The 25,691-nt window shown below is 49.4% G+C and overlaps 2 protein-coding genes across 4 annotated transcripts in view; both read left to right on the top strand.

The window, feature by feature from the left end:
- Positions 1-20,561, top strand: part of FAM3B (FAM3 metabolism regulating signaling molecule B) — a 53,613-nt gene extending 33,052 nt beyond the window's left edge. For both annotated transcript variants that reach the window (XM_047719800.1, XM_047719803.1), the window contains exons 4-8: positions 10,833-10,891; positions 11,812-11,862; positions 12,841-12,928; positions 13,963-14,095; positions 20,437-20,561. In XM_047719800.1, the coding sequence (XP_047575756.1) occupies positions 10,833-10,891; positions 11,812-11,862; positions 12,841-12,928; positions 13,963-14,095; positions 20,437-20,526 (421 nt within the window). In that variant the 3' untranslated portion in view covers positions 20,527-20,561. The remainder of the gene's footprint in view (positions 1-10,832; positions 10,892-11,811; positions 11,863-12,840; positions 12,929-13,962; positions 14,096-20,436) is intronic.
- A 4,327-nt stretch (positions 20,562-24,888) lies between these two features.
- The window catches only part of MX2 (MX dynamin like GTPase 2), a 29,769-nt gene continuing 28,966 nt past the window's right edge, over positions 24,889-25,691 (top strand). Inside the window, exon 1 of one of the 2 annotated variants that reach the window (XM_047719761.1) lies at positions 24,889-25,665. The gene's annotated coding sequence lies outside the window, so the exon portion shown is untranslated. The remainder of the gene's footprint in view (positions 25,666-25,691) is intronic. The other variant, XM_047719756.1, reaches the window with a different exon arrangement.

The following is a 25,691-nucleotide window of genomic DNA, read 5'->3' as shown; positions in this document are numbered from 1 at the left end:
TCTCCCTGTGTGCTCCCATGGTCTTCCCTCAGTGCATGTCTGGGTCCCAGTTCCCCTCGCTGCCCGTCCTCCTCTGCCACTCTCACTTCGTTGGTCTCTGCGCTGACCTTGTCCTCCTAAAGAGCATGTGGCACACTGGGGCACGAGCCGCTTCGGGCTCGGCTTCCCCTCCTTGCATGGCCCCAGCACATCCCCAGTCCATAATGGGAGGGGAAGGGAAGCCTGGCTCCCCTCTTTGGGTCCGTCGCTTACCAAAGGCTTCCTTCACTCAGCCAGGGAGCTTCTCGATAGACGTTTCTCCACAAGAACCCCCCGGCGGGGCACTCAGTGGGCCAGTTATGATGAGAAACGTGGCCCTTGTGCTCCGGAGGCTTGCCTCATGGTTCAGGGTTCCCCAGCTCATGGCAGACCAGCGAATGGGATTGCCAGTGAGGTCGGTGGATGGAACGAGGCGGGATGTGACTTGAAAATAAGCAGGGTCCCATGATAAAGAAGTGAGGAGACCTGGGAGTGGGCGGGGACCGTGGGATGGGGACGCTCATCCCAAATCATGTCACCAGAAGGGGAGTTGTTCCTAGTCAGACTCCAGAACCTGGGCTTTCCACCACTCCACAGTGCCTGAAGCCTTCTCTTGATCATTCAGAGCAAGAGCACCACGCTTCCCTAGTGTAGACCAGACACATAGACACCAGCTGTGTGGGACTTCCTGGGAGATGGGCCATCTGTCATCTCCCCCGCCCCCCACCACAGTGCAGAAAAGGAAACGGCTTCACAGGAAGATTCAGTAACTCACCCCTCATCACCCAGCTAGTTAGCGGCCAGGCCCAGATTCCGCCCTGGCGTCCATGTAGGTACTGGGTAGACTGACTTGAGTCAGGCTGTCTAACGGAGCAGCTAACGTACGACCCACACGGGGGACCCGAGTGCCGCTTCCCTGCTTTCAAACAGTGTCCCCGATGGTCTTCAGAACGCAGTATGGCATAAAGTGGGGCAGCCTCAAAAAAAGCAGGTAAAAAGGAACAGAGGAGTGAACATGGACAGAGACCCAAGGGGAGCCTCTCGCTTGGCTCAGCGTGAAGTTTCGTTGTCATCAACTCCCGGAACAAGGAAGTGCTGGGTCGTGGCGATTCATCATCTTCTAAAGAAAAGATGTGTTTATGTAGAAAGACAAGCAGGTTCCTGCTGCTCATTTCCTTTGTACAACCAGCCCTCCCTGGGGACAGCCACCTCCACCTCCTTCCTTCCCCATCCCCACGCAGCAGGCTCAGGCACACGCCTCTTGGTGTCCCCGCGTCAGGCGTTATCTGGGGGCCGGCCGCTGCGCGGTTGAGCAGTCTTTGGCCATTGGCTCTCCTGTCGTCCTCCTCGCCGTGGTCCTGACTCGGTTATTGTCCGGCCTGCGCCATTGTAGTTTGATCACAATCCAGCGTCTGCATAAAAGTAAGGCCACCAGAAGAAAATCCAAAGGGCTTTACTTGATATGAATGTGTCATTGAGTGAGGAACGGCGGGAGGACAATGGCCAGAAAGTCCAGACAGGAGTCACAGCTCCGTGTAGGAAGCCGGAGTGAGTTCTTTCTAGTGTCGTTTGTTGTCAGAGACTCACATCCATTACGTGCTCTTACCTGAAGAGTCACACTGACATGGGGAAAGCTTCCCTTTGAAGGTCAGAGTCAGCCTTTCAGCCGTGACCGTGAGCGTTTGGTCTGCTGACACACCCAAACGGTGTCCCCCAGGTTAGTTGGCTTTTTTTTTTTTTTTTTTTTAGCCTGGCTAAGCGAAGGTCCTCCGTAGCGGAGGCATGTTGTGTGCGTGACTGCTGTGGACCCTTGTCTTTTTGTTCATTGTTGCTTGCTTGGCTTTCCATGTACGTATATCAGTGTCATCCCTAAGCATTCCTCTGGTGAAAATAAATCTGATCTCACATCAAATACTCATCAGGTTCATCTTCTGGAGCCTTCGGGCCCACTCAGGTCCGCCAGCTTGCTCTCAGGGCACCAGGCAGCTGCTGCCTGGTTTCCTATCCACTGCCATCCTGGGATGACCTAGTACCCCTCTCTGGAGTCGGAGCTCCGCTTTCTAGGATACAGCACCTTCCAATTTCCTAGACTCCTCCTCTGTTTTGCTGAAGACAAGGTCATCAGACATCACCTGGGTGGGCCCCAATCGGATAAGGAGGGTGACTGGCCATCAGAGGGAGGGGGATCTGGAGAAACTGAGTTGCCAGGAATCTTCTAAAACTGGACACTGCAGTCCTGGTGCCCTGAGAGCAAGCAAGCTGGACACTGCGGAGGTGAACACAGAAGTCCAAAAGTCAGGCCTCGTTAAAGAAGGAGCTCAGGCGAGTCCAGAGGGAGTCTGATGAAGGAGAGAATCTGTGTAGGCACAAAGGGACCCCAGGCAGGCCTGTTCCTGGAAGACCCAAGCTCTTCTGCTGGCCAGCATGGGCTCCAGATGCTCCTGCAGCCTTGCCAAACCCTCCCGAGACTGCATAGCAACCTGAAGCACGTCCAGCCGGGCTTGGTCCCCTATCCTTTGCTCAGGGTCAGACTTGTACTGTGGTCTGACAGCTCTCCATGCTTAACCCAGCCCCTTCCCCACCTCCTCTTGTAGGCATTTCCCTATGCAAATTCTTGTGTGTTCTATCCGGTTCTGATATTTGTCCCTCGGAGGACTCAGATTAGCACAGCGAGAATGACTGTTGCCCCATAGTCAGTCCAGCACAGCACACTGAGACACTTGGATCTCTGACATTCTGAGAGATGAAAATAGAAGTCTCAGATCAGATTTTTAACTTCATTGTTCTTGTTAAGAGTGAATTGAGGACCTTTTATGCTAAGAGCCTTTGTATTTATTTTCTATAAACTATCTGTTTATACCTCTTGCCCATTTTCACCTCTTCCACGCCTTTTTTTGTCTATGTACAAGATTCTTTATATATTAAAGTAATTAGGCTTTTTTGTGTGTTGTAAAAATCTTCTCCATGTTTTATTTTTTCACTTACTAAAATGGTATTTTTAAATATGCTTGTGCTCTAGTTAATATAAGATCTTTAACAAAGCAAAAAAAAAAATACAAACTTCATAGTGAAAGCTAAAATTTTAAATTTTAAAAAAGCAACAAAACCAGAAAGCAACCCAAGTATGATGGTATCACAGAGAACAAATGTATCTCACATAACAGTAAGCGGTCTGAAGGTCACCAGTGAAGGAGAGCAACTCTTAGATCATAGCACATCAACTCTCAATAATGCTACAGACAAGAAACACATGCATACCGGAGAACTGAGGTCAGGGGGCAACCCACGCCCTGAAAATGGGAGAGACGGGGGAATTCACAGAACCGCACCTCAGCTAGAGCCAGTGCCAGACAAGGATCCTGCAGGGGCAATTGACTAGTTGCTGGAGACTGAATTTGGACTGTTTTGAGAGATTAAAACTCCTAGAGAAGCCCCTACACTCTCCTGAGTTTTTCGGCCAGGAAGCCCGCCTGGCTCAGAGCGAAGGTCAAAGGAAAATCCCCTCATGCTTTTGTCAGGGGAAGGGAGAGTAGCTATTCTGAAACACACCCACAGTGTTCTCTTCTCCTTAACAATGGTCTACCTGCAAGGGAAATTGTTTTGCCAGAGTCTAACCAATGTGAGTTTTACCAGGTACTAACTGCCCTGTTGGAGGAAAATACCCAGCATCATTCTTTCTCACCTTTCTGGATCACCTAAGGAGTGAAAGAAAAAAAGTATGGCCACCTGTGAAGGCCACCACCTCGTGACACAGGCTCACCAAAAGACTGAGACCCAATCTTAGGACTGGAGAACATTTCCCCTTCCCCACAACTTACCACCACATAAATAAGCTCCTTTAAAATAACAGGGAGTTACAGCTCAAAAGAACCACAAGGCTAAACCCAAAAAAAGAGTTTCGAAATAAATAAATAAAAGATAAAAAGAGGGGTGCCTGGGTGGCTCAGTGGGTTAAGCCTCTGCCTTCGGCTCAGGTCATGATCTCAGGGCCCTGGGATCGAGCCCCACATCGGGCTCTCTGCTCAGCAAGGAGATTGGTTCCTCCTCTCTCTCTCTGCCTGCCGCTCTGCCTACTTGTGATCTCTCTCTCTGTGTCAAATTAAAAAAAAAAAATGATAAAAAGAGTCTCTTGGGTACCCAAGACATAGGGGAGAAGTTTTAGTCTTTGATACCTACAACCACAGCATATAACAAATACAGCTCACTCCTAGCCAGATGAACATAAAGATTTCAGAGTAAAGTTTTATTTATCTCTATTCCTTTTAACTGACATACAAATGTCTGGCTTTTAACAAAAATAGCAAGGCATACTAAAGGCAAACAGCACAGATTGATGAGATAGGACAAGCATTAGAACTTAACTCAAATATGGCAGAGATTTTGCAATTAGTATATCAGGAACTTGAAACAATGGTGATTAATATGCCAGAGGCTCCAATAGAAAAGGTGGGCGGAATATAAGAACAGATGAGTAATGCAAGCAGAGAGATAAAAACCCTCAGGAAGAATCAAAAGGAAATAGTGGAAATTGAAAAGACTGTAACAGAAATGGAAAACACCTTTGATGGGCTCATCAGTAGAACAGATACAACCAAGGAAAGGATCAATGAGCTTGAGGTTATGTCAAAGGAATTTCCCAGAGTGGAGGAGGAAGAGAAGACAAAAATGACTGAAGGAAAAAACAAAAACAGAACAGAATATCCAAGAACAGTGAGACAAGTACAGAAGGCATAATGTGTAATAGGGAACCATAAGAAGGGAGAGAGGAAGGAACAGAAATATTTGAAATAGTGTTGCTGAAAATTTTCTAAAATTTTTGACAGACATGGAACCGCAGATCCCGGGAACTCGATGATATTAAGTAAGATAAATACAAAAATTTCTACACCCAAGTATGTTATATTCAAACTACAGAAGACTAAAGGCAAAGAGAAAATCTTGTAAGAAGCCAGAAGCAAACAAACCAAACCAAAACAAAACAAAAACAAAAAACCCCACTCACCTATAAAGGAAGAAGGATAAGAGTTACATCGGGCTCTTTTTCTGAAACCATGCAAACAAGAGAACGGGATGAAAGCAAACGGTTGAGGCTGTTAGGTTCCCATCAGTGTATGAAAGTTGGTCCACCATCATACTCACCAACACTTGTATGGTCATCTTTCTAATCTTGGGCATCCTGATAGGGATGTAATGGTATCTGAGGTTTTAGTTTGCATTTTTCTAATAACTAATGATTGTGATATCTCTTTTTATGTGTTTATTTGCCATGTATGTATCTTATTTGGTGAAGTATCTATTTAAGTCTGTGGTCCAGTTTTCATTTTCTTTTCTTATTATTGAGATTTCTTTATATATGCTGTATACAAGTCCTTCATCAAATACATGATTTGCAAATATTTTCTCCCAGTTTGTGGCTTGCCTTATTCTTCTCTTAACTGTGTTTATCAAAGAGCAGAAATATTTTAATTTTAATGAGGTCCAGTTTACCAGTTTTTTTAAATTTTAGGATCATACTTTTTGTGTCATATCTTAGATCTTTTTGCCTAACTTGAGGTCACAGAAATTTTCTTCTATCTTTTCTTTCAGAAATTCGATGGTTCTAGATTTTTCATTTCATATACTGTGAGGTACCCATTTGGGGTTAATTTTTATGTATGGTATAAAATATGGATTGAAGTGATTTTTTAATGTGGGTATCCAATTGTTCTAGCACCATTTATTCAGAATACTGTCTTACTCTACCGATTTTCCTTTGCACCATTGGCAAAAACCAAGTGACCATATATATGTGTGTATCTAATTCTGGATTCTCCAGTCTCTTCCATTTATCTGTCTCTCTTTTCACTATATACAATGTTTTGATAAATGTAAATTTACAGTAATTCTTAAAGTTTAATAACATAATTTCTTCAGTTTTGTTTTCCTTTTTCAAAATTATTTTCAACTATCCTAGATTCTTCCCATATTCATATGAATTGTAGAGTCAGCTTATAAATTTCTATGCAAAATCCTGTTGGTTTTTGATTGGGATTGCATTGGAACTCTAGATCAATTTGGGGAAAACTGACGTTGTAGCAATATTTAATCTTTTACTCGGCAAACATTTTTGCTCTCCATTTACTTAAATTTTCTTTAACTTGATTCAGAGATGTTTTTATGGTATTCAGTGTCCATGTCTTGCAGCTCTTTTACTATTTTTATCTCTAAGTATTTCATTTTTGATGCTGTAGTGTATTTTAAAAAAAATTTTTAATTTACAACTGTTCATTGCTTGTACATAGAAATAGACTCGATTTTTGTATAATGATCTTATATCCCACAACCTTGCTAAGCTCACTTATTAGTTCTAGTATTTTTTTTAACATTGGATTTTCTACATAGATGGTAATCTATGCTAACCATCAATCAGCTAACCATCCCCACCCCAGCCCCAATAAAAGGCAGTTTTACCACTTTCTAATCTGCATGCCTTTGTTTTCTTTTTCTTGCCTGATTGCACTGGAGAGAACCTCTGTTACAATGCTGAATGGAAATGATCAGAATAGACATAATTGCCTTTTTCCTTGTCTTGGAGAGAAAGTATTCCATCATTCATCATTAAGTATGATGTTAATTAGGGATTTTTTTGTAGAAGTCTTTTATCAGGTTGAAGAAATTCCTCTATTTCAAGGTTTCTGAGAGTTTTTAATCAGTGATGGATATCAGATTTTGTCAGATGTTTTTTTCTGTATCTCTTGAGGGATTATGTGGTTTGTCTTTCTTAGTCTGCTAATATGGTGAATTACTTTTTTGAACACTAAACCAACCTTGCCTTTTTTGATAAATCCCACTTGCTTGTAATCTCTTATCCTTTTTATATGTTGTTGGTTCCAGTTTGTTAAAATTTTATTAAGTAGTTTTTTATCTGTGTTCTTGAGGGATATTTGTCTGTGGTTTTCTTGTTATTTTTTTCTCTGGTTTTGGTATAAAGGCGGAATGTGTTGGTGAGGATTCCCTGCAATACTCTGAGAGAGTTGGTAAAGAATGAGTATTATTTATTGAAGGATTTGGTGCAATTTCCCAGTGAAGAATTCTGGCCTAGAATTTTCTTTGTGAGAATATTTTTTTTTAAAGATTTTATTTATTTATTTGACAGAGAGAGATCACAAGTAGGCAGAGAGGCAGGCAGAGAGAGGGGGCGAAGCAGGCTCCCTGCTGAGCAGAGAGCCCGATGCAGGGCTCCATCCCAAGACCCTGAGATCATGACCTGAGCCGTGAGAATATTTTCTCACCAGGCACCCCGTGAGAATATTTTTAACTACAAATTTCACTTTCTACAATAAGTACAGAGGTACTCAAGTTATCTGTTTCTTCTTGAGTGAGCCACATTATTTTGGGGTACATAAAGGAAAACAGTAGTTTTTTACTACTTTCCTTAAACTACTGATTTCCTTTATGCTCCGCTCAGTACTCTGAGTGCATTGTACTCTGGTTATCAAACATGTGGTCATTTTTCCCCACTTCAAGCAATTATCTGCAGTACCAGCTGGGGGATGGATCTACAGTTCAACTTGATTCTGATATATCTACTTGAAGATGGCCTCAGACTCCGCAGGTTAAGGGCTTTAGTTTCACAAGACTTTCCACCACCACACCCCTGCCAATTTCAGATACCAATCCCAAGTCCCAGATTGTCTGTAAACCAGAGTTCCCATGCGCCCCTCTTTGGGTTTGGTTATTTGCTAGAATAGCTCACAAAACTCAGAGCAACACATTTACCAATTTGTTATAAAAGAATATGGTAAGGTGGGGAGGGGCACCTGGGTGGCTCAGTGGGTTAAAGCCTCTGCCTTCGGCTCAGGTCATGATCTCAGGGTCCTGGGATCAAGCCCAGAATAGGCCTCTCTGCTCAGCAGGGCGCCTGCTTCCCGCCCCCCCCACCCCCGTGCCTGCCTCTCTGCCGACTTGTGATCTCTGTCTTTCAAATAAATAAATAAATCTTTAAAAAAAATTTTTTTTAAAAGAAAGCAAACTGAGATAGGTCCATCCATGCATCAAATATGTAATATAATCACGTCTGTTTGTGCACATGTGCGTGTATTTCAACTGGGTATTGTTCTGGGGGGGAATTGCACAGATACCCTCAACTTCTGTGATCCTAGAGGAACTTATAAGCCTCAGGAACAGCTAATACTTACAGATAAGGTTTATTACAGCAAAAGATACAGAACAAAAGCTTCTGTATGGTCTGCTGGTGGTGAATTGTCTCAATTTACTTTTCTCTGAAACACCTTTATCTCATCATCCTTGCAGTAAGATTTTCCCAGGTAATGTCTCAGCCCAGGCAGAGACCGTTCCATTGTCTTCTGGCTTCCATTGTTTTTCTTGAGCGTCAGTGAACAGTTGAATTGCTGATATGATGAAAGTAATGGCCTTTTCCCCCTCTCCGACTGTCTTTAAGATTTTTCCCTGTCTTTGGTCTTCAGCATTTGTACCCTGTTTCTGTTGTTACTGCTTTATTTTCTTTGGGGTTCATTGGGCTTCTTAAATACATACAAATCAGAGTTCTTCATCACATTGAACGAATTCTCTGCCATTGTGTCTTCTGCCCCACTTACCTTCTCCTGAGCACCTGAGACCCCTAACAAACATACGTCAGATCTTATTACTACGTTCTTGGTAGCTTTCAGTCTGTTTTGTATTCTCCGTCTTTGTATCTTTCTGTCGTTGTAGACAGAGCTGTTTTCCTCCGAGCTGTGGCTCAGTTTACAGATCTTCTCCGGTGCCTGATCTGCTGTGAACACCTTCCGCTGACTTCCAGCTGTGCTTGCCACATTAATTTACATTTAGAGCTTCATTTTGTACTTCTTCTAGCCGGTTTGGAACGCTTTGCTTTTACTAACTGCCTTCCTTAGTATTTTAAGTATAGTTACTTTGAAATCTTTTGGATAAATGAGGTATTAGCTGGTCTCTTCTTTTTCTGAGGGTTTTTGCTTGGTATAAACGGGGACTTAGAATCATTAGCAGAATAGAATGGTCTGAATAAATGTTAAAGACTGAGATTTGGGGGACCCACCCATTTGACTTAAAATCCGACTACTGTTATTCAAGCTCTGATCTATTTCTGGTTCATTCTTATTTTTGAGATTCAATCATTTTTGACCCCAACCCAGTAGATTGGAGGATTTAACATGGCCTTCCCTTTGGTGGGCCCGGTCTTCCAACTTTTATCCCCCAAGCCTCACCTCACGTGGTTCTCAAAAGTGCTGCTCATCTCCTTTGATACTTTTTCTGGAATTAGTTAGCAAATGCTCCCGAGGTGAAATACCTTCATTTGCTGGGCTCACCCCCTTGAAACTCAGTATTCTCCCACATCCTGGCTTCAGCGCTCTTTATTTCCTTGTGAAGTCTCCAATATAGTCTAGTAGATACTCTTTAAATCCCATTTTTAAATTTTTCTCTATGAGAAGTTAGGTTCAGATCACCCCCACTTTCCATTATCATAAATGGAAGTTTCTTTTTCTTTTTCAAAATATTATAGAATATTCTCTAAAGTTGTCAAAAAGCTACTCTTCCAAAAAGGACTCAGACTAGAAAGCCCCCAGGGGAGTTTAGATAAATGTGTTAAGAGCAGATAGAAAATGACAGTGCTGTAACCACTATTCCGAAGCATGGGAAAAGGAGGAAAACTTTCAAATTCTTTTTGTGACCCTAGCATAACCCTGACTCTAAGACCTGATGGGGGTGTCAGGCACCTGAGGGGCTTAGTTGGTTGAGTGTCTGCCTTCGGCTCAGGTCATGATTTCAGGGTCCTGGGGCCAAGCCCCACATCGGGCTCCCTGCTTAGCAGGAAGTCTGCTTCTCCTTCTGACCTTCTCCCCTCTCGTGCTCTCTCTTTCTCAACTAAATAAATGAAATCTTTTTTTTTTTAAAGATTTTATTTATTTATTTGAGAGAGAGACAGTGAGAGAGAGCATGAGCGAGGAGAAGGTCAGAGAGAGAAGCAGACTCCCCATGGAGCTGGGAGCCCAATGCGGGACTCGATCCCGGGACTCCCAGGATCATGACCTGAGCCGAAGGCAGTCGTCCAACCAACTGAGCCACCCAGGCGTCCCAATAAATGAAATCTTAAAAAAAAAAAAAAAAAAAAACTTGACAGAAAGGGCAAACACACACAAAATTCTAGGATCTTCAATAATAAATACCACCTCCAGGAAAGTCAGTCTTCTTACTGGTTTTAGGTCACAATTCATTTGAAGTTGGTCCTATTCTCCAACTTAAAAGTGAAAATTAAGTGAGGAAGTATTTATTTGAGGAGGTAAACTGTCTTCCATTTTGTGGCTGGATGAAAGGATCGCCAAGAGTCCAACCAGGCCTCTGTCAGTATGAGGAAAGAGAGTGTATACATGGATAGCAGACTTTGGTGAGATCCATGCCCAACTGATTGACCTCTTATGACTTCCTGTCTGTAAGATGGAAAAATGAATGCTTCGGAGGTGGTGGAAGAGTGTGAGAAAATGTTTGTAAAGAGCCTGTGCTCAACAAATCCTAGATTTTTCTGTCTCCGGCCATTTGTCTAGATTGTAGGAGTAAGAGCAGCTTCCGGGTTCTCCGAGGGACTGATTATGAGAAGCTTGGGGGTGGGTATGTGCGGAGCAAGGATGAGGGTGACTTTCAAGGGATCTGAGCCAAGGTCCGTGCATCTCTTCAAGGAAATGGCAAGTGCCAATGGTAGAGACTGGGGTTCTGCCAAGAGAAGGGCTTATGGAACAGGGAGCCCTACTCATTGCTTAGTAAGACAGGGATTCTTTGACTGACTCTTATTTACATTTCAGGCTCATGGGAGAAAAGACTAGAAATGTTGGAAGAGGAATAAATATTGCCATTGTCAATTGTGAGTTATTAAATGTTTTCTTTCAAACTTCCCTAAAGTCTCCACAGTTGGATTTTCAAAGATACCTTGGGTTTTCAATGATTTTTACAAATGATCTAGTCTGGGCTTATATTTTAATGCATTTTAAAATTCTTTGATTATTTTTATAATACCTCACTTTACAGATTATTTGTGGTTCCTGGAAAAAAAGAAAAAAGTCAGGGGCTCCTGGCTGGCTCAGAAAAACATGTGACTCTTGATCTCAGGGTCGTGTGTTCGAACCCCATGTTGGGTATAGAGATTACTAAACACAAAGTTTGTTTTTTTAAAATAGTTTAATAGGCCTTTAAGAAAACAGAGAAGGACCAGCAGAAGGGAGGGGTAAAGTCAGATAAGCAGGCTATGAGGGCACAGACCATTCTGGAGTCGCTCTTGGATTCCACCCTGCGGAGGGTGAGGCTAGAACCCAGTTCCCAACTCTGTGAGAAAAGGCCAACTGGGGCCTCTGGGGAGCAAAGCTTGGCCTATTCTTAGGCCTGGGGAAGACATCCTGTCACAGCTGCCCCCAGAGGCCCATGACCAGGAGACCTGTCAGAGGTTCGGGGAAAGGGCTCTGCGTGCCGTGACTGAGAGCACATGGGGTGCATGGTCCCCTGACCACGGGGCTGTGGGAACTGAGACAAAACACACCTGCTCTGAGAATCCCATTGGAAAACCTAAAGTCCAAAACAGAAGGGGCTGAGGTAGGTGCTCTGGGATTCCTGTGGGAGAGGCAGGGGCAGCAGGACAGAGCAGAAGGTCCACCTAGCTGGCAGCCGGCAGGAGGACAGTTCTAGAACCGCTGACCAGGCCAAGGAGTGCCGTTTTGAGCACCACGGTGCCACAGATGGACCCTGAGTCCACTGAATGTTCTTTTTAAAAACCATTTCTTTTATTTTCAGATGTGACTGGGAAAGCGATAGCATCACGGTATTTTGATATGTTTGAAGGTGGTAAGAAAACTCTTTTCCTATGAAAATGAATTAAAAGCATGAAGATAAAAAGACACAAATCAAAGTGTCAAACATTCTTAGTTGTCTACTAAAATAAGGTGCCAGAAGCTCATAAGAGTATTCTAGAACAGTCTGACGCAAGCCCTCCTTGTCTCTTAATTGAGTTCATATGATCAAGTTTGAAGGCGTTATCTAGAAAATGTCTTCTCGGGTCACACTTGTCCTGGGCCTTTTATTTTTGTTGATTCATCAGATAATAAAAGAAAACATTTTTTAAATCAAACGTACATGAAACAATGTGATCAGCCTCCAGCCCTGAACATCATTACTCCCGTCCTGTTTGTGGTGCGTCCCTGCACTCCACGCACACGTCCCGGGACACGCGGTGCACGTTCTCCTTCCATGGTCTCTCCAGTCTGGGCACTGCTTGAGTGCAGAGGTCAGTCAGGATACGGCAGCCCCTTTTATTTTTATCGAACAGTAAGAATTATTAAAAACAAGGCTTTATAAAGGGAACAGAGTAATAAGAAATGTCTGGACACACAGGAACTGTGCATTTTTACTCTGTAATTAAGGTGAGCACCACCCAGTGGGAACGGCCCCGTGGGAAATAATGGGGCTTGAGATTAGCTTCCTTTTGTTGCTGTGAGGCCCAGATACGTCCCTCAGCAAAGACTTGCCACGCTCAGTCTGGTCTGCAAGTCTGATTTCTGGCCCCATTCCGCAAGTTGGTGTCCCGGGACCCCTCTGCGGTGGTTGTCGCTGGCCTCCGTTTAGAGTCATAGGATCCTCACGATGTGCTCGTGCCCCTCGCCTCTGCGGGTCCCAGCGTGGAGCCCAGCAGCCATCCACTCACTAGTGGAGACGAGCTCCAGGAATTGGAAGATTCAGAGGACATGACAGCTAAGCCCAGAGGAGGCACAGCGTCTGGGGGAGCAAGCAATGGGGACCTAAAGCAGATTTGCATTGATCCGACAGATAACTCTGAACCGATGGTGACCTTCATTCAGAGTGCACCTTCCAAGTCCCTGCTCTTCATGGTGACCCAAGACGACGGTGCGAGCAGGTGAGCGTGGACGGACTGTCCCCACGGCGGGGACAGGGGAAGCCGGCTGGAGCGAGGGGCTTTCTTAAGGAGAAGGAAGGGGAGCCCATGACAAAGCGGACTATGTTCAGTCCTAGATGCTAAGGCATATTCTCAGGAGCAAGAAAGAGCCGCCACGGACCCGGATTTGGACAGAAAAGCTACACTCAGGGTGGGACTTACAGAAATAGGAAAGGAAATCGGCAAAAATTCTCTGTATGAATAGCAATTGAATGAAAAGGAAACACACACACACACATTCACACCCCTTCCTGTGGGAAGAAGTTGGTCTGGCCCAGTGTGGCTCGGAAGTTTGCTCTTCTGAGTAAACACTTGTGTGTTTACGGCCAAACTTCCATGAACCTTCCACGAACCTCAGAGTACTTCTGTGCCCTGTAAGTCTGGCTCCTGAACAAGGCATTCCCCAAATTTATTTGGCCTTGGATCCTATTCTTAATAGAGCATCTTATCAGACAGAAGTTATCTGATACACGCTTGGGAAAATTCAGATTTAACTCAGGAAAATCTCAGCTCATTTTTTTTTTCTTTCCCTTTCTGCCCTCCTCCCTTTGCTTACTCTAAGTTGCCTGCTTTTACAATGGTGGCGTTGTTTTAGGGTTTTCTTTCTTTCTTGATACCGATCTTTCTGAAAACGAACGGGACTGTTTTGACCTGTCCTTTCACCTTTCACCAACTTCTGCCTCCTTTTGTGGTCACTGAACAGGAGGGGCAGCAAAGACCAAAAATTACACTGGCTGAACGTGAAGGTGTGATTGGATCCCAAGACACAGGGCTTTTGAGAATTAAGAATTAAAACTCTGTGCCCAAACCTGAGGCTCAAAGAGCCCCTGATGTCGTCGTATGTTTAACTAGAAATTTGACGCCCTCCCGCTGTACGCCCCAGGAGGAGGTGGGTTGCTCTAGAAGCCTCTTTGCTAGGACAATGGTGGTGTGACACACCGAAGTCTCCACAGTCTTGACGGGGACATTCACACACCTTTCCTCTCTCCCCCCAGGCTGAAGGAGGACGCCAAGAAGGTCATAGAAGCACTTGGAAGTAAACAAATCAAGAACATCCGGTTCAGGTCCAGCTGGGTGTTTCTCACAGCAAAAGGCTTCGAGCTTCCTGCAGAAATTCAGAGAGAAAATGTGAGTGCTTTTTAAATGTCACTTCCCACAAGTGGTTAGTGTAGGATACCCTGTAATTTCTAAGGTTGTGGGTCAGTGATGGCTCCCGGCCCCCAGGACATTCCTGCGCAAAATGCGTGCCACGCAGGGCCACGTGGAGCCGGCTGCCTGGGTTTGAGCCCTGGGTTCGCGCATGGGAATGTGCCTGGGACTCTGCATTCCTGAGTCCCGGGCGAATGGCAGTAGGGGCCTGATCCATCGTTGTAGGTAAAATAGTCGATCATACGGGGTTTGTAGACCTTGCCGGTTACATCAGGAAAAGGCACTCGACTGAAGTTCACGCTTCCCAAATCTCTTTAAAAGTAGACGGTTCCTGGGGCGCCTGGGTGGCTCAGTGGTTAAAGCCTCTGCCTTCAGCTCAGGTTATGATCTCAGGGTCCTGGGATCTAGTCCTGCATCGGGCTCTCTGCTCAGCAGGGAGCCTGCCTCCTCCTCCTGTCTCTCTCTCTCTGCCTGTCTCTCTGCCTACTTGTGATCTGTCTGTCAAAAAAAAAAAAAAAAAGTAGACGGTTCCTCATGGGCTGTAGGTCCCGCCTTCCGTCACGGGGCGGCCATGGGCTGTGGCAAGCCTCTCGGTCCCTTGTCTGTGTTCAGAGGCCGGTGATGGAGCCGGGTGACGGGCTCACCTGGCCTGTGCGTGCAGGTTCCGAACCCACGGATAAACCCAGCTCGCGGTGCTGCCGTGGCCCGACGCCAGCCTGCTTTTAAGCCCCATCACGTCCCCTTATGAAAGAGTAGAAGGAGCAAGAGAATCAAGTCGTAATGAATTAATTTGGTCACCTGTGAAAATTGCAACTGAGCACTGGTGAACGTCGGAGTCCCCAGCCGGCGCCTCTGGGGACGGTCACATGGCCCCTTTGGGAGACACGGCTCTTTGGGAGACAAGACAGCTCCCAGGAGAGGAAGGAGCAGTGGCACGACCATGGAGCGAAGTCACTGACTCTTCCCAGGGAAAGGCTTCCTCCCCCGGAGCCAGAAACTCGGAGGAGACAGAGGCTGGGCACCCCCAGCCCGGGCGAGAGGCTGCTTCTGACTTCAGGCTGGGGCCCCTGGTCTTGGTCCTGGTCCCCTCCTGGCACCGTGTGCTGTGGTTGTGGGTCTGGGAAGGGAGACAGACGGAAGCAGGCCGCAGCTGGGCCTCTCCTTGTTGGCAGGATCCCCTCGCAGGGGAAGGGGGCCAGGGGAGGTGGGAGGTCAGTGTGGCCACATGATCAGATGACTCATGACCAGCTCCCAGGGGAAGCCCCGCAGCCCCTCTGAAGCCCCCCGGACGCAGCACTCTGTAGGCTCTGAAATCAGGCTTGTTTAACGCGCGTCGAGAAAAGCACGTTTCCTCTCGTGACTCTCACGTTATTCTGCGGACCGAAGCCAGTCGCGCAGGACATGTCAGGAGCATCTACTCGGTGCTCTAGCGTGGACTTCTTGGTACTAGTGACTGGGTCTGGACACCCAGTGTACCGGTGGGACCTCGGACACATGTCCCAAGGAGAGGCATGCCCAGGCTCTGTGCGGTAGCACTGTCTGGACCACATGGTGTGGTGCGCTAAGCCAGGCACAGCCAGAGGCAGGGGCTTGGCGTCCCGTGTCAGATTTGCCAGGGGCCACGAGTGATCCCACGCAATCCACTTGACCTCCGTGGGCCTGTCTGCTGCTCTGGGGAATGGGATGAAAGCTAGGTAGCTCCTCAGGGCCCGGCGGCTCTGACAGGGGGACGCACCCCGCCGACCCGTGGCCTTCGTCAGGCTGACCCCACCTATTAAGACAGCATGTCTCTCCTCGGCCCTTGTACGATCAGCAGCAGTCTGGCCCCTTAAGGATCTCCCGGCTTCTTCCGCTCGGCTGTGTGGTCTTGGGAAAGTTACTCAGCCTCTCTGTGCCTCAGAATTGTCTCTCAGGAGAAAGGAATAAAGACCACACCTATCGCAGAGTAAATGTGACCACACCTACCACATCTGAAGAGTAAATGAGAATAGCGTGCAGGGCCCAGCCGAGAACTGAGCAGAGTCCTGGAATCCAGAGTGACTTTGCAGGCCACCCGAGCTGCAATTGCAGGGTGGGGCCTGGCCGGTGATTCTGATGCACGGGAAGGGTTGGACCCATTGTCCTGATAGAGGTCCCAATCCCATGTGCCCCTCCCAGCTTCCCCCTAACATCCCCTTTCAGCCACTCTGCTCCTTCTCCAGTTGCGTTACCCTGTGCCCTCCTTCCTCCACCCTCCCATCTCCCTGGGGGCCTCTCCCCACCAGCCCCAGGTCGGGGACCCAGCCAGAGAGCAGGCCAGGCCCTGTAGAAAGTGCTGCCCTCCTTGCCGTGCCCTCTGGGGCCCCAGTGTGTCCACACTATCAGAAAAGCCTGGAGTGAGGAGGCAGCTCTAACATCTCAACAAACAGCTTCCCTATCAATGTTCCGCTAAGACATTTAAAATAAAACTTGATTTGAATTGCAAAGTAGCAATGGCACTTGCTTCCTTATCTTCTTTATAAGAAGAGTGAGTTTCTGAAAAGGGAGGAATCAAGGACAGAGTGGGTGTCGGAACACTGCCCTGAGTTTAGAGAACCAGCGTTTCGGAGCAGGGGCTCTACGGGAATTTCAGGAAAAGGCCTGTCTTGCCTATACATGTGTGTTGAAGGTTGTCGTCTCAGCCGTTCCAAGAGTAGGAGGATGAGACCTGAATGCTGTGAGTGGTGCTGGTGGGAGCTGTTAGAGCCATGGCTTAGGGACACGAAAGGGGCTTTGCTCAGATGCTGATTGAGGCCTGAGCTGGGGGCAGGGCCCTCAGGAGGGTCTCACCCAGAGATCGAGTCGAGTACTACTGGGGGAATCAGTTTGCCTTCCTGTTTGGGGTGTGCAGACTTGCTGCTGGACTTCCCAGGGGTGGTGTGTGGCTGTATGGGGTGGGCCTTCCAGGCCCTGGCTGGTCCCCAGCCACTATTACCACCCTGCCCTCCTGCTGCTCCCAGAGCCAGCTTCCCAGGCACAGCCCGCAGGTCACCCCCACGTTCAGAAGCCTTCACCAGCCCCACTTCCCCATCGAACTGAATTTTAAAATGTAAGAGACTTGCTTTGTTTCACACTACCCAGGGAGGGGTCAATACAGAGTTGTTCCACGTTCCTGTCTCAGCTTAAAGGGAAACTGTCACCATGTCCAGAGCCCCACGCGTCCTGCAAGTGAAAGAGGAGGATGTCCTCGAATTCCTTGCAGCAGGAACCCACTTGGGTGGCACCAGTGTTGACTTCCAAATGGAGCAGCACACCTCCAGAAGAAAAGTGAAGGCATCCACATCATGAACCCGAGGAACACCTGAGAGAAACTTCTGCCAGCAGCTCATGTCACTGTTGTCATTGAAAACCCGGCTGACGTCAGCCTCCTCTCGTCCGTGAATCCCAGCCAGGGCACTGGGCTGCAGTGGGCTGTTGCCGGTCACCTCCCTCCTGGAGCCCTCCAGGCAGCCTTCCAGGAGCCCAGACTCAGGTGGTAACTGATCGCAGGGCTGACCACCAGCCCGTCACAGAGGCGTCTTACGTTAACCTGCCCACCATCGCTCTGTGGAGCACAGACTCTCCCCTGCACAACGTGGACATCGCCATTCCTTGCAACAACAGCGGAGCTCCCTCAGGGGGTCCAAAGTGGAGGACGCTGGCCTGCGAAGTTCTGCGTGTGCGTAGCACCATTTCCCGGGTGCGCCTGTGGGCGGTCGTGTCTGATCTTTACTTCACAGAGATGCTGATGAGATTGCAGAGAAGAGCAGGCAGGCCCTGGAAAGGCCGTGACCAAGGAAGGATTTCAGGACGCACTGCTCCAGCTCCTGACTGACTGCTGAACTTGAAGGTGCAGACTCATCAATGACAAGCAAGTGCACTCTGGGCTAGTCAGCACTTCCCTCCCGAAGACTCAGCTGGGCACGGAAGGCTGGTTGGCTACTCCCGCTGCTTGGGCCATGGAAGGGGTAGGAGCAAACACTGAGTGGTCCTAAGCCGCTCCTCCACAGGGGCAACACGATGGAAATAAGACTGATGGAAAATAAACAGTGTCTAAAAAATAATAAAATAAAAATAAAGCGTTAGAGGCTGATTCCAGTGTTCTAAAGGGGGAGGAATCTGAGACCTACAGACTTAGACACAAAGGAGATAGAAGCCTGAAGCAACATAGCTTGAATCCAGACCTAGACATTCTTGCCCTGAGCTTGGTGACCCGAGGACTGTGACGTCACGTGCCTGAGCCTCCTTGTCTTCTCCCTGAACTGTGGGTGGTCAGCCTGGCCCACTTGGTGTACTCAACCCGGGATCATCATTAACATCACCTCCCGCATGGTCTCCATCTTGGTCCCTGGCAGTCTGGAACCAGACCAGTCTGGAACCCTTCTCTTTGCAGCCCAGCCAGTCCCCTCCTACTCTGATTTCCATGCTGCAATGCCCCACATGCCGGCAAAGCTGCTACCCCTCCACTTGGCTCTCCTCCACATGTGACAGAGCTTTCCCATGCGGGGCCTTTGAGGAATGGGTCATGTTCTCAACCAGTGGATAACCAGACAACTGGATATCCACATGCTGAAGAATGAATTGGGATCCCAACCTCACACCACATACAAAAACTCAGTTAAAGAGGGTCAAATAACTAAATGTAAGAACTAGAACTACTGAACTCTCAGAAGAAAACATAGGCGTAAGTCTTTGTGACCCTGGGTTAGACATTTTCTTTGATAGGATAGCAAAAGCACAAAGGACAGAAGAAAGCACAAATACCATCCAGAAACTGAAAAGGTAACCCACAGAATGGGAGAACATATATGCAAATGAAGGACATGTATCCAGCATATATAAAGAACTCTTACAACTCAATAATAAAAAGACAACCCAATTTTAAAATAGTCAAAGGATCTGACTGGGCTGTTCTTCAAAGACATATAGATGGCCGATAAGCCCATGAAAAGATGCTCCTCACTAGCCATTAGGAAAATGCAAATAAAACCCAGTGACTTACTAGGATGACTGTAGTACCCAAGACCTACTAAGAAGTGTGGACAAGGATGTGGAGAAATTAGAACCCTCATACACTGCTGGAGGAAATGTGATATACAACTGCTTTGGGGAACATTCTGGCAATTCCCCAAAAAGTTAGACATACAATTACCAGATAACCCAGTAATCCTACTTATCAATATTTAGCCGATAGAATGAAAACATATGTTCACCCAAACACTGGTAAGTGAATGTTCATAGCAGTATTACCCATAATAGCCAAAAAAAAGGGGGAGAAAACAACCCACATTTGTAATTAACAGATTAAAAATGTATAATAAAATATGGTGTACCCATTCACGGGAATATTATGCAACTGCATAAAGAGACAACATGCCGATCTATGCTACGACACCCGTGAACCCTCAAAATATGCTAAGTGAAGAAAAACCAACACACAAAAAACACATATTGGTATGATTCTGTCTGTATGAAATTTACAGAAAGACAAAATCTGGAGAGACAAAGTAGATGAGTGGCTGCCTAGAGCTGTGGACAGTGGGGAGTGACCACGGACAGGTGTGCCCCTGCTTGTTCAGGGGACTAGAATGTTCGAAAGTTGATTGTGGTGATGGTGGCGTATCTCTGTGAATACTAAAAACCATTGAATCATATGCTTAAATGGGTTAACTTTATAGTATGTGAATTACATCTTCGTAAAGCTGTTACATAGAAAGGAATATAAAACTAGAATTCCACAGTTCCATAACAATGCAAATTATCCCTCTTTCGTATCAGGCTAAGGTGCTCTGTTACTGTGAAAACATCAAAGATATGAAGGATTAAAACCCAGTCAGTATGAACACACATTTGCTGAGTAAGGGACTTTACAGTTTCCCTCAAAAAAATACTCCCCTACACCCAGAGAATTGAAAATTAAACCTTTGAGCTATGCTGTCCAATATGGCGGCTTCTAGCCAAAGTTGCATTTACATTTATTTAAATTTTTTTTAAATTAAATAGAATTTAAAATCAGGTTCATCAGTCTCACTAGCCACATTTTAAGTACTCATGAATCCGACGTGGCAGGTGGCTACTCTGCTGGACAGCGTGGACGCTAGAACATGGCCTCATTGCAGAAAGTTCTACAACTTCATTAACACCTGGTTCAAATATTTTTAAGAAGCACATTGAAGGGAAGAAATCAAGTACCCAGAGTAGGTTAGAGCAAATCCTATTCTAGGAAATGATTCTCTTTATATGACTTGGCTAGTAACTGACACGTTAAATATTTGTTAAAAAGATTAGTGGCTAAATAAAATTCTTCTCTTTTTTTCACACAGATCAACCACTCTGATAGCGCAAGGAACAGATACTCTGGCTGGCCGGCAGAGGTGCAGATAGAAGGCTGCATACCGAAACCACCAAGCTAACGTTGCACGCAGCCCTAATAAACGTGTGATGTGTAGACCCGTGTGGTGTGGCCTGGCCCAGGAATCTTGGCCGACAGTCAATATTTGATGAGCATTTGAGGGCTGTCTTCAAGCGAGCCGTGTTTGCTGGCTGTATCCAGTCCTGGCACACAGTACGTTTATGCCACAATTTCTCTAATGAAGGCATTCCTGAGCAGGAAGACTGGAATGGATGGGGATGGTGAGGGGAGGCGGGGATGTGCCCTGGGAAGAAGAGGCTGGGGGAAGCAAGCCCTGTTTGTCGGAGTGCAGAGCCATGTGGGATTGGACCTATGCATGTGCCCTGAGACACACCCTCCTTCCGGGCTGTCCTCTCCTAGGACACTGAGCGCGGTCAGAGGGCTTGGCAAAGCTGCCTTGGTCCACTCCCACTGAGCCCTGGGGGTCTGTGAACTTACTCATTCACCCTGCAGATCTGGGCACGTCTGCCTTCCGGCAGGAGCATCACCACAGTAGTGAAGGAGACCCAGGCGAACGCAGGGGTGCCCTCCACGGGACCGACAGGAGGAGCCCCGTCAGGCCCAGTAAGCTGTGCTCTCAAGAGGACAGCTAGATACCCCGCAATTCCCAGGAACACATCATTAGATCCAAGTGTCCAAGATACCCAGGCTCGGTGAAGGACGTCCAACGACACCTCTGATCTGGGGTTCAGGCAGTCACCCCGTGGCCAAGCACCCATTCTAACACCACTCCGGGCCTGGCTCTGAGCTCGGGTTGGGGGTCTTGCCTCCTGGAGCCTCCAGCACTTCAGGTGGAAGGGGGAGGACTTGGGATGGGTGAATGTGCATGAGCATCTTATCAGGAGGACTCCTTTCAAAAACCCAGCAGCACCTGGCCCTTTGAATGTCAGCACCCTTCAAAGTGGCAAACCACCCCTGGCTTGGTGGCTTACTATGGCACTGATTTCTTCTTCGTTTGGCATGTGAGTCGCAGATCAGCCAGGCGTGGCCGCAGGGTGCTGGGAGCCAGGCCAGAGGAGGGTCCCTGTAGGCACGGAAGTCAGAAGGAGCGGAAATCCCAGATGCCCCCAAGCCGCTGGCAGGACACACACGTGTGAACCCTATGTCCTGCATCCCATTGCCGGGTGGTATCAGGGGGTATCAGCCATGCAGGCACAAGGGGGCCGTCCTCCCACTGTCAGGGGTGAGTGTGAGTGGGCACACACTGACCCTGCAAGCCAGGCCGGGCTCTGGGTCTCTGGCCCCAGGAGGATCTGGTGCCTGCTGGCCCCTCAGGGAGCCAGGGCCTCTCTGCAGAGGAGTCTGCAGACCACCAGCTAGACCCGTGACTCAGGCCCCATTATGGACTAAACTCTGCCCCCGCAAGATTCCTAAGTTGAGATCCTAACCCCTGGGACCTCCGAAGGTGCCCCTATTTGGAAATAGGGTCATTGCAGGGGGAGCAAGTTAGGGGGAGTAGGGTGGACCTCGAGCCAGGGTGACCGTGTCCTTATGCAAAGGGGGACATGGACACAGAGCATGGAGGCAGAGGTCCGGGTGACGTTTCCACAAGCCAGGAAGCCAAAGATGCCAGCAAACCCCTAGAAGCCTGGGGAGAGACCTGGAGCAGACGGACGCCGCCTCCCCATCCCCAGCCGCGGAGGGAGTGCAGGCCGGCCGGCGCCTCGGCCTTCTGGCCCCAGACTGAGCGAGAGAGAGCAAATGTCTGCTGTTTAGGTCACCAGGACTGTGGGGTGTGGTATGGCCTCCCCAGGGACACGGCTTCGGTTCCCTCTCGGTGCTAAGCTCTGGCACCCATAGACATTTCTGGGCTAAAGAAAGGCGGAGGGAGCCTATCCGTGGTCCGGCCGGAATGACCATTTTCTCTGATCTCAGTTCACCTCAGGGCCTCCTGGCCGAGCAGGTCCCAGAGTCCTGTTCCGGGATGGGAGGCTCTGGGGCCACCCCCGCCCTGAGACAGTGCTGGGACCCCCTGGCTTCCGCCAGCACCTGTGGTGGCCCTCCCGGGTGCTCCCCCACCCCGCCCCGGAGCACCTGTGTGCTGTGTCCTGTTTGCTGTCGAGGAGGGCACCGAGTGTGGGCGCGTCTGAGTCTCTGGGGACCATCCCCCTGGAGAGCCCCAGGTCTGCTCTCGCACGTCTCTGCCGCCGTGCTGACCCACCACACACAGAGCTTCCTGAGAACGCCCTCCTCATCCCTGACCTGGGCCGTTGTAGTCCCTCCATCAGGCTTACGTTTTCTCCCCAGACTTTCATTTTCTTCCATTAAATAGTGTGGCCGCCAGCGGGATGGCTTCCACAGCGTCGGCACAGAGATTTCCGGCCTGGGTCACTGCTGGGGGTCCTGTGGGCCCTGCCACCGCGTTCTCTTTGGGCAGCTCTAGCTGTAGGTTCCTGAAAGCATCTGCCTCCCCGCACGCACTGGGGAGTTCGCCGCAGAGAGCAACCCCCACAGAGGGATGGCTGTGCCGACAAAGTCCTCCCTGCGCTGGGGACGGATGCCTCCCGGAGGAGCGCCCTGTCCCCCACCACCCCAGCCGCGTCCCCACCCCTTACCGGGAAGCTCCTTCGGGCCCCTCTGTGGGAGGGGTTGGCGTTCTGGGTTCTGCGGGGATGGGGTAGCTGGAGAGTGTGAGGGTGGCCAGGGAGGCAGCAGGGGCTGAGGGGCTGCAGGGACAGTTGGAACTCGGAGGACTCTGGTCCCCAGAATGTGCATCACCAAGAGTGAACTTGACCTGAACCGCAGACTCTGGGTCATGACGGGTCGGTGCAGGCTTGTCAACTCCTGGGACAAAGATACCACTCTGGGGGGATGTCCACCCTGGGGGAGGCTGTGCACATGCTGGGGCAGCGGGAAATGGAAGTCTGTGACTTCCCCTCAATTTTGCTTGGAACCCACAGCGCCGTCAAATGTAGTCTAGTGAAAACAATGACAAGCCACCGTTGACAGATGACACAGGTGGACAACCAGCCCCAAGCGTCCTAGGGACCCAGCCCCCCTTCCCAGGGCAGAGCAGGGGTGAGCTCTCCCTGGAGGAGGGCAGACCCCGCCCCTCCCTAGGGCGAATACAAGGACAGCAGCAAGGGGAGTGTGGAAGAAGCTCCCTTCCAGCGAGGACACCAGAGCCTCAAGCCTCTGCCTCCCTAAATGGGGGGTGCCCCCCCACACAACCCCACTCCCACCTACCTCAGCATTTCCAGTACCAAGACGCCTCGGACTCTGCACACCCCAAAGCAGAACGGAGTGCTCGTTCCTGACCTGCTCCTGACCTGCTCCTGACCGAGAACAGGGTGTCAGCCGCTGGAATGCCCCAGCCCCATAGAGGACTCCTCGGCCCAGCTCACTCTGCCCTCCCTGGGGCCAGACATCACTGTGCCTGAGGGCTTGACGAGACATGCCTGTGCCCAGCCCGCCCCGTGCGGACCCTCTGCTAGTCCTCACGCCCATCCTGACCCAAGGGCCCAGTGTAAGCCTCCCTGGAGAGGTGGGGCCCAGAGATGGAGGAGGCCACGGTCTCTGACTTCGCAGAGCCCCCCACCCCTGCCCTGCTACTGCGCCCCACCAGAGCACATACCCCTCGCACCCCTGCCGGGCCTTGGTCTCCACAGATCCCTCCATCTCATTAATCTTGAGTAGTCCTCATGGTGTCATTTGTACACTTGAGAATGCCAGCTTGGAAGGAGAGAGCCGCTGGATGGTGGGGGCACCCTGGCTCCAGGGGGCTGGGACCCTATGAACACACCTGCTGCCATCCCACAGAGACTCAGCAGGCCAGCTGGGGGGTGCATCCTTATCCCCCCACCCAGCGGAGCTGACAGCCCGCCTGGTCTGTGCTTTGATGCTCCTGAGTGTGCTCCCCCCTCGGCTGGGCGTGTCACCATCCTCTGGCTGCAAGGACCCTGTCCCCTGGCAGTTCGAATGGTGGGTTCCCTCCCAGAGAAGCAGCAGGGATGGGGAACATGCAGGAGGGGGTGCCCTCTGGACGGCAGATGGAGGGCTCCTGCTGCTCTTGGTGCCCCCCCATAAGATCGGGCCACTCTGCCCGGAGGGGGCCTTCATGGTGCCTCTCCCGGAGCCATGGGCACGCCCCAGGACTGTTGGGAAAGACAGAGGTGTTGAAACAGAAAAGCATCACACAGCGGATGAGCGGCCCATTCCCTGCTGGGGTCAGCAACGGACCCGGATCCTGTAGTGCCCACATCTCCAAGTCTATCTCCCCAAGACCTTGAAGGCAAAGGTTCTAATTTTCTTCTTTAAAGGAAAACCTGCCCACAAGGGCAGTAAGTAAAATGAATGAACAAAGAAATGCTTGGGCTTCTTTTTTTGTGATTTATGAATAATGTTTGTTTCGATTTTGGGGAGGATCAGCCCGAGGCCCACTTACTCTTTGTTGTGCAGGCCTGGCGTCCTGAGGGCTCCTGGGGTTTCCTGGCAGCTGTGCTCCGGTGATGGGCATACCCGACTTGCTTCGCTCCATCACAGAACCGGGGACCTGCAGGACCCCTGGACACATGCCTGCCCTTTTGCGGGGGACATGACCGAGGACCAGAAGGTCAGCGGGCTCAGGGCTGAGCCCCCAGCTGGGAGCCCCCTACAGTCTGGCCTCTGCCCTCTTCCTGGCCCGGCAGAGAGCTCTCCCCGCGTAGGGACCTCCGGGAGTGCGGGGTGTGCACTGAACAAACAGGTTATTTGGGGGAGCTGCGGAGTTCCCTCCTTCGGGTCTGCGCAGCTTCCCACGGGGAGAGGATGAGGATGGTCAGGGGTGGTTCCGGTGTGCTGCCGTGGGACCCCTCAGAGCGTTGAGATCACGGGCCTGCGGGCGCCGCGGTGTGGGGGCCGCTCGTGAGGGGCCAAGTCAATCAGAATGAAACCGACTAAGACGGTCAGATCCTAGGCTCACTGGCCTTGTTCAGGAGCTTCGAGCCGCGCAGGTGCCCCTCTGTATTGGACACAAAGAATAGAACGTTGCCATCATCCCGGAATGTCCTAAAGGACGTGCTGCTCTAAGTCCCTGGATGTCCAAGTTCTTCCTGATACCAGCCTCCCCCAAGAAGCCGTCATCCCCGATGCCGATTCTCCACCGCAGGCATCTGCCCCCCATGCCCCAGCCCTCCAGGACAAGCCTGCTGAGAACTCCAGGGTGAGTCACAGGGTGCAGGGTGGGGG

Source organism: Lutra lutra, chromosome 1, assembly GCF_902655055.1.
Source record: "Lutra lutra chromosome 1, mLutLut1.2, whole genome shotgun sequence".
NCBI lineage: Eukaryota > Metazoa > Chordata > Mammalia > Carnivora > Mustelidae > Lutra > Lutra lutra.
Note: the sequence above shows the minus strand (reverse complement) of the source record. Positions and strands in the feature narration are given on the sequence as shown.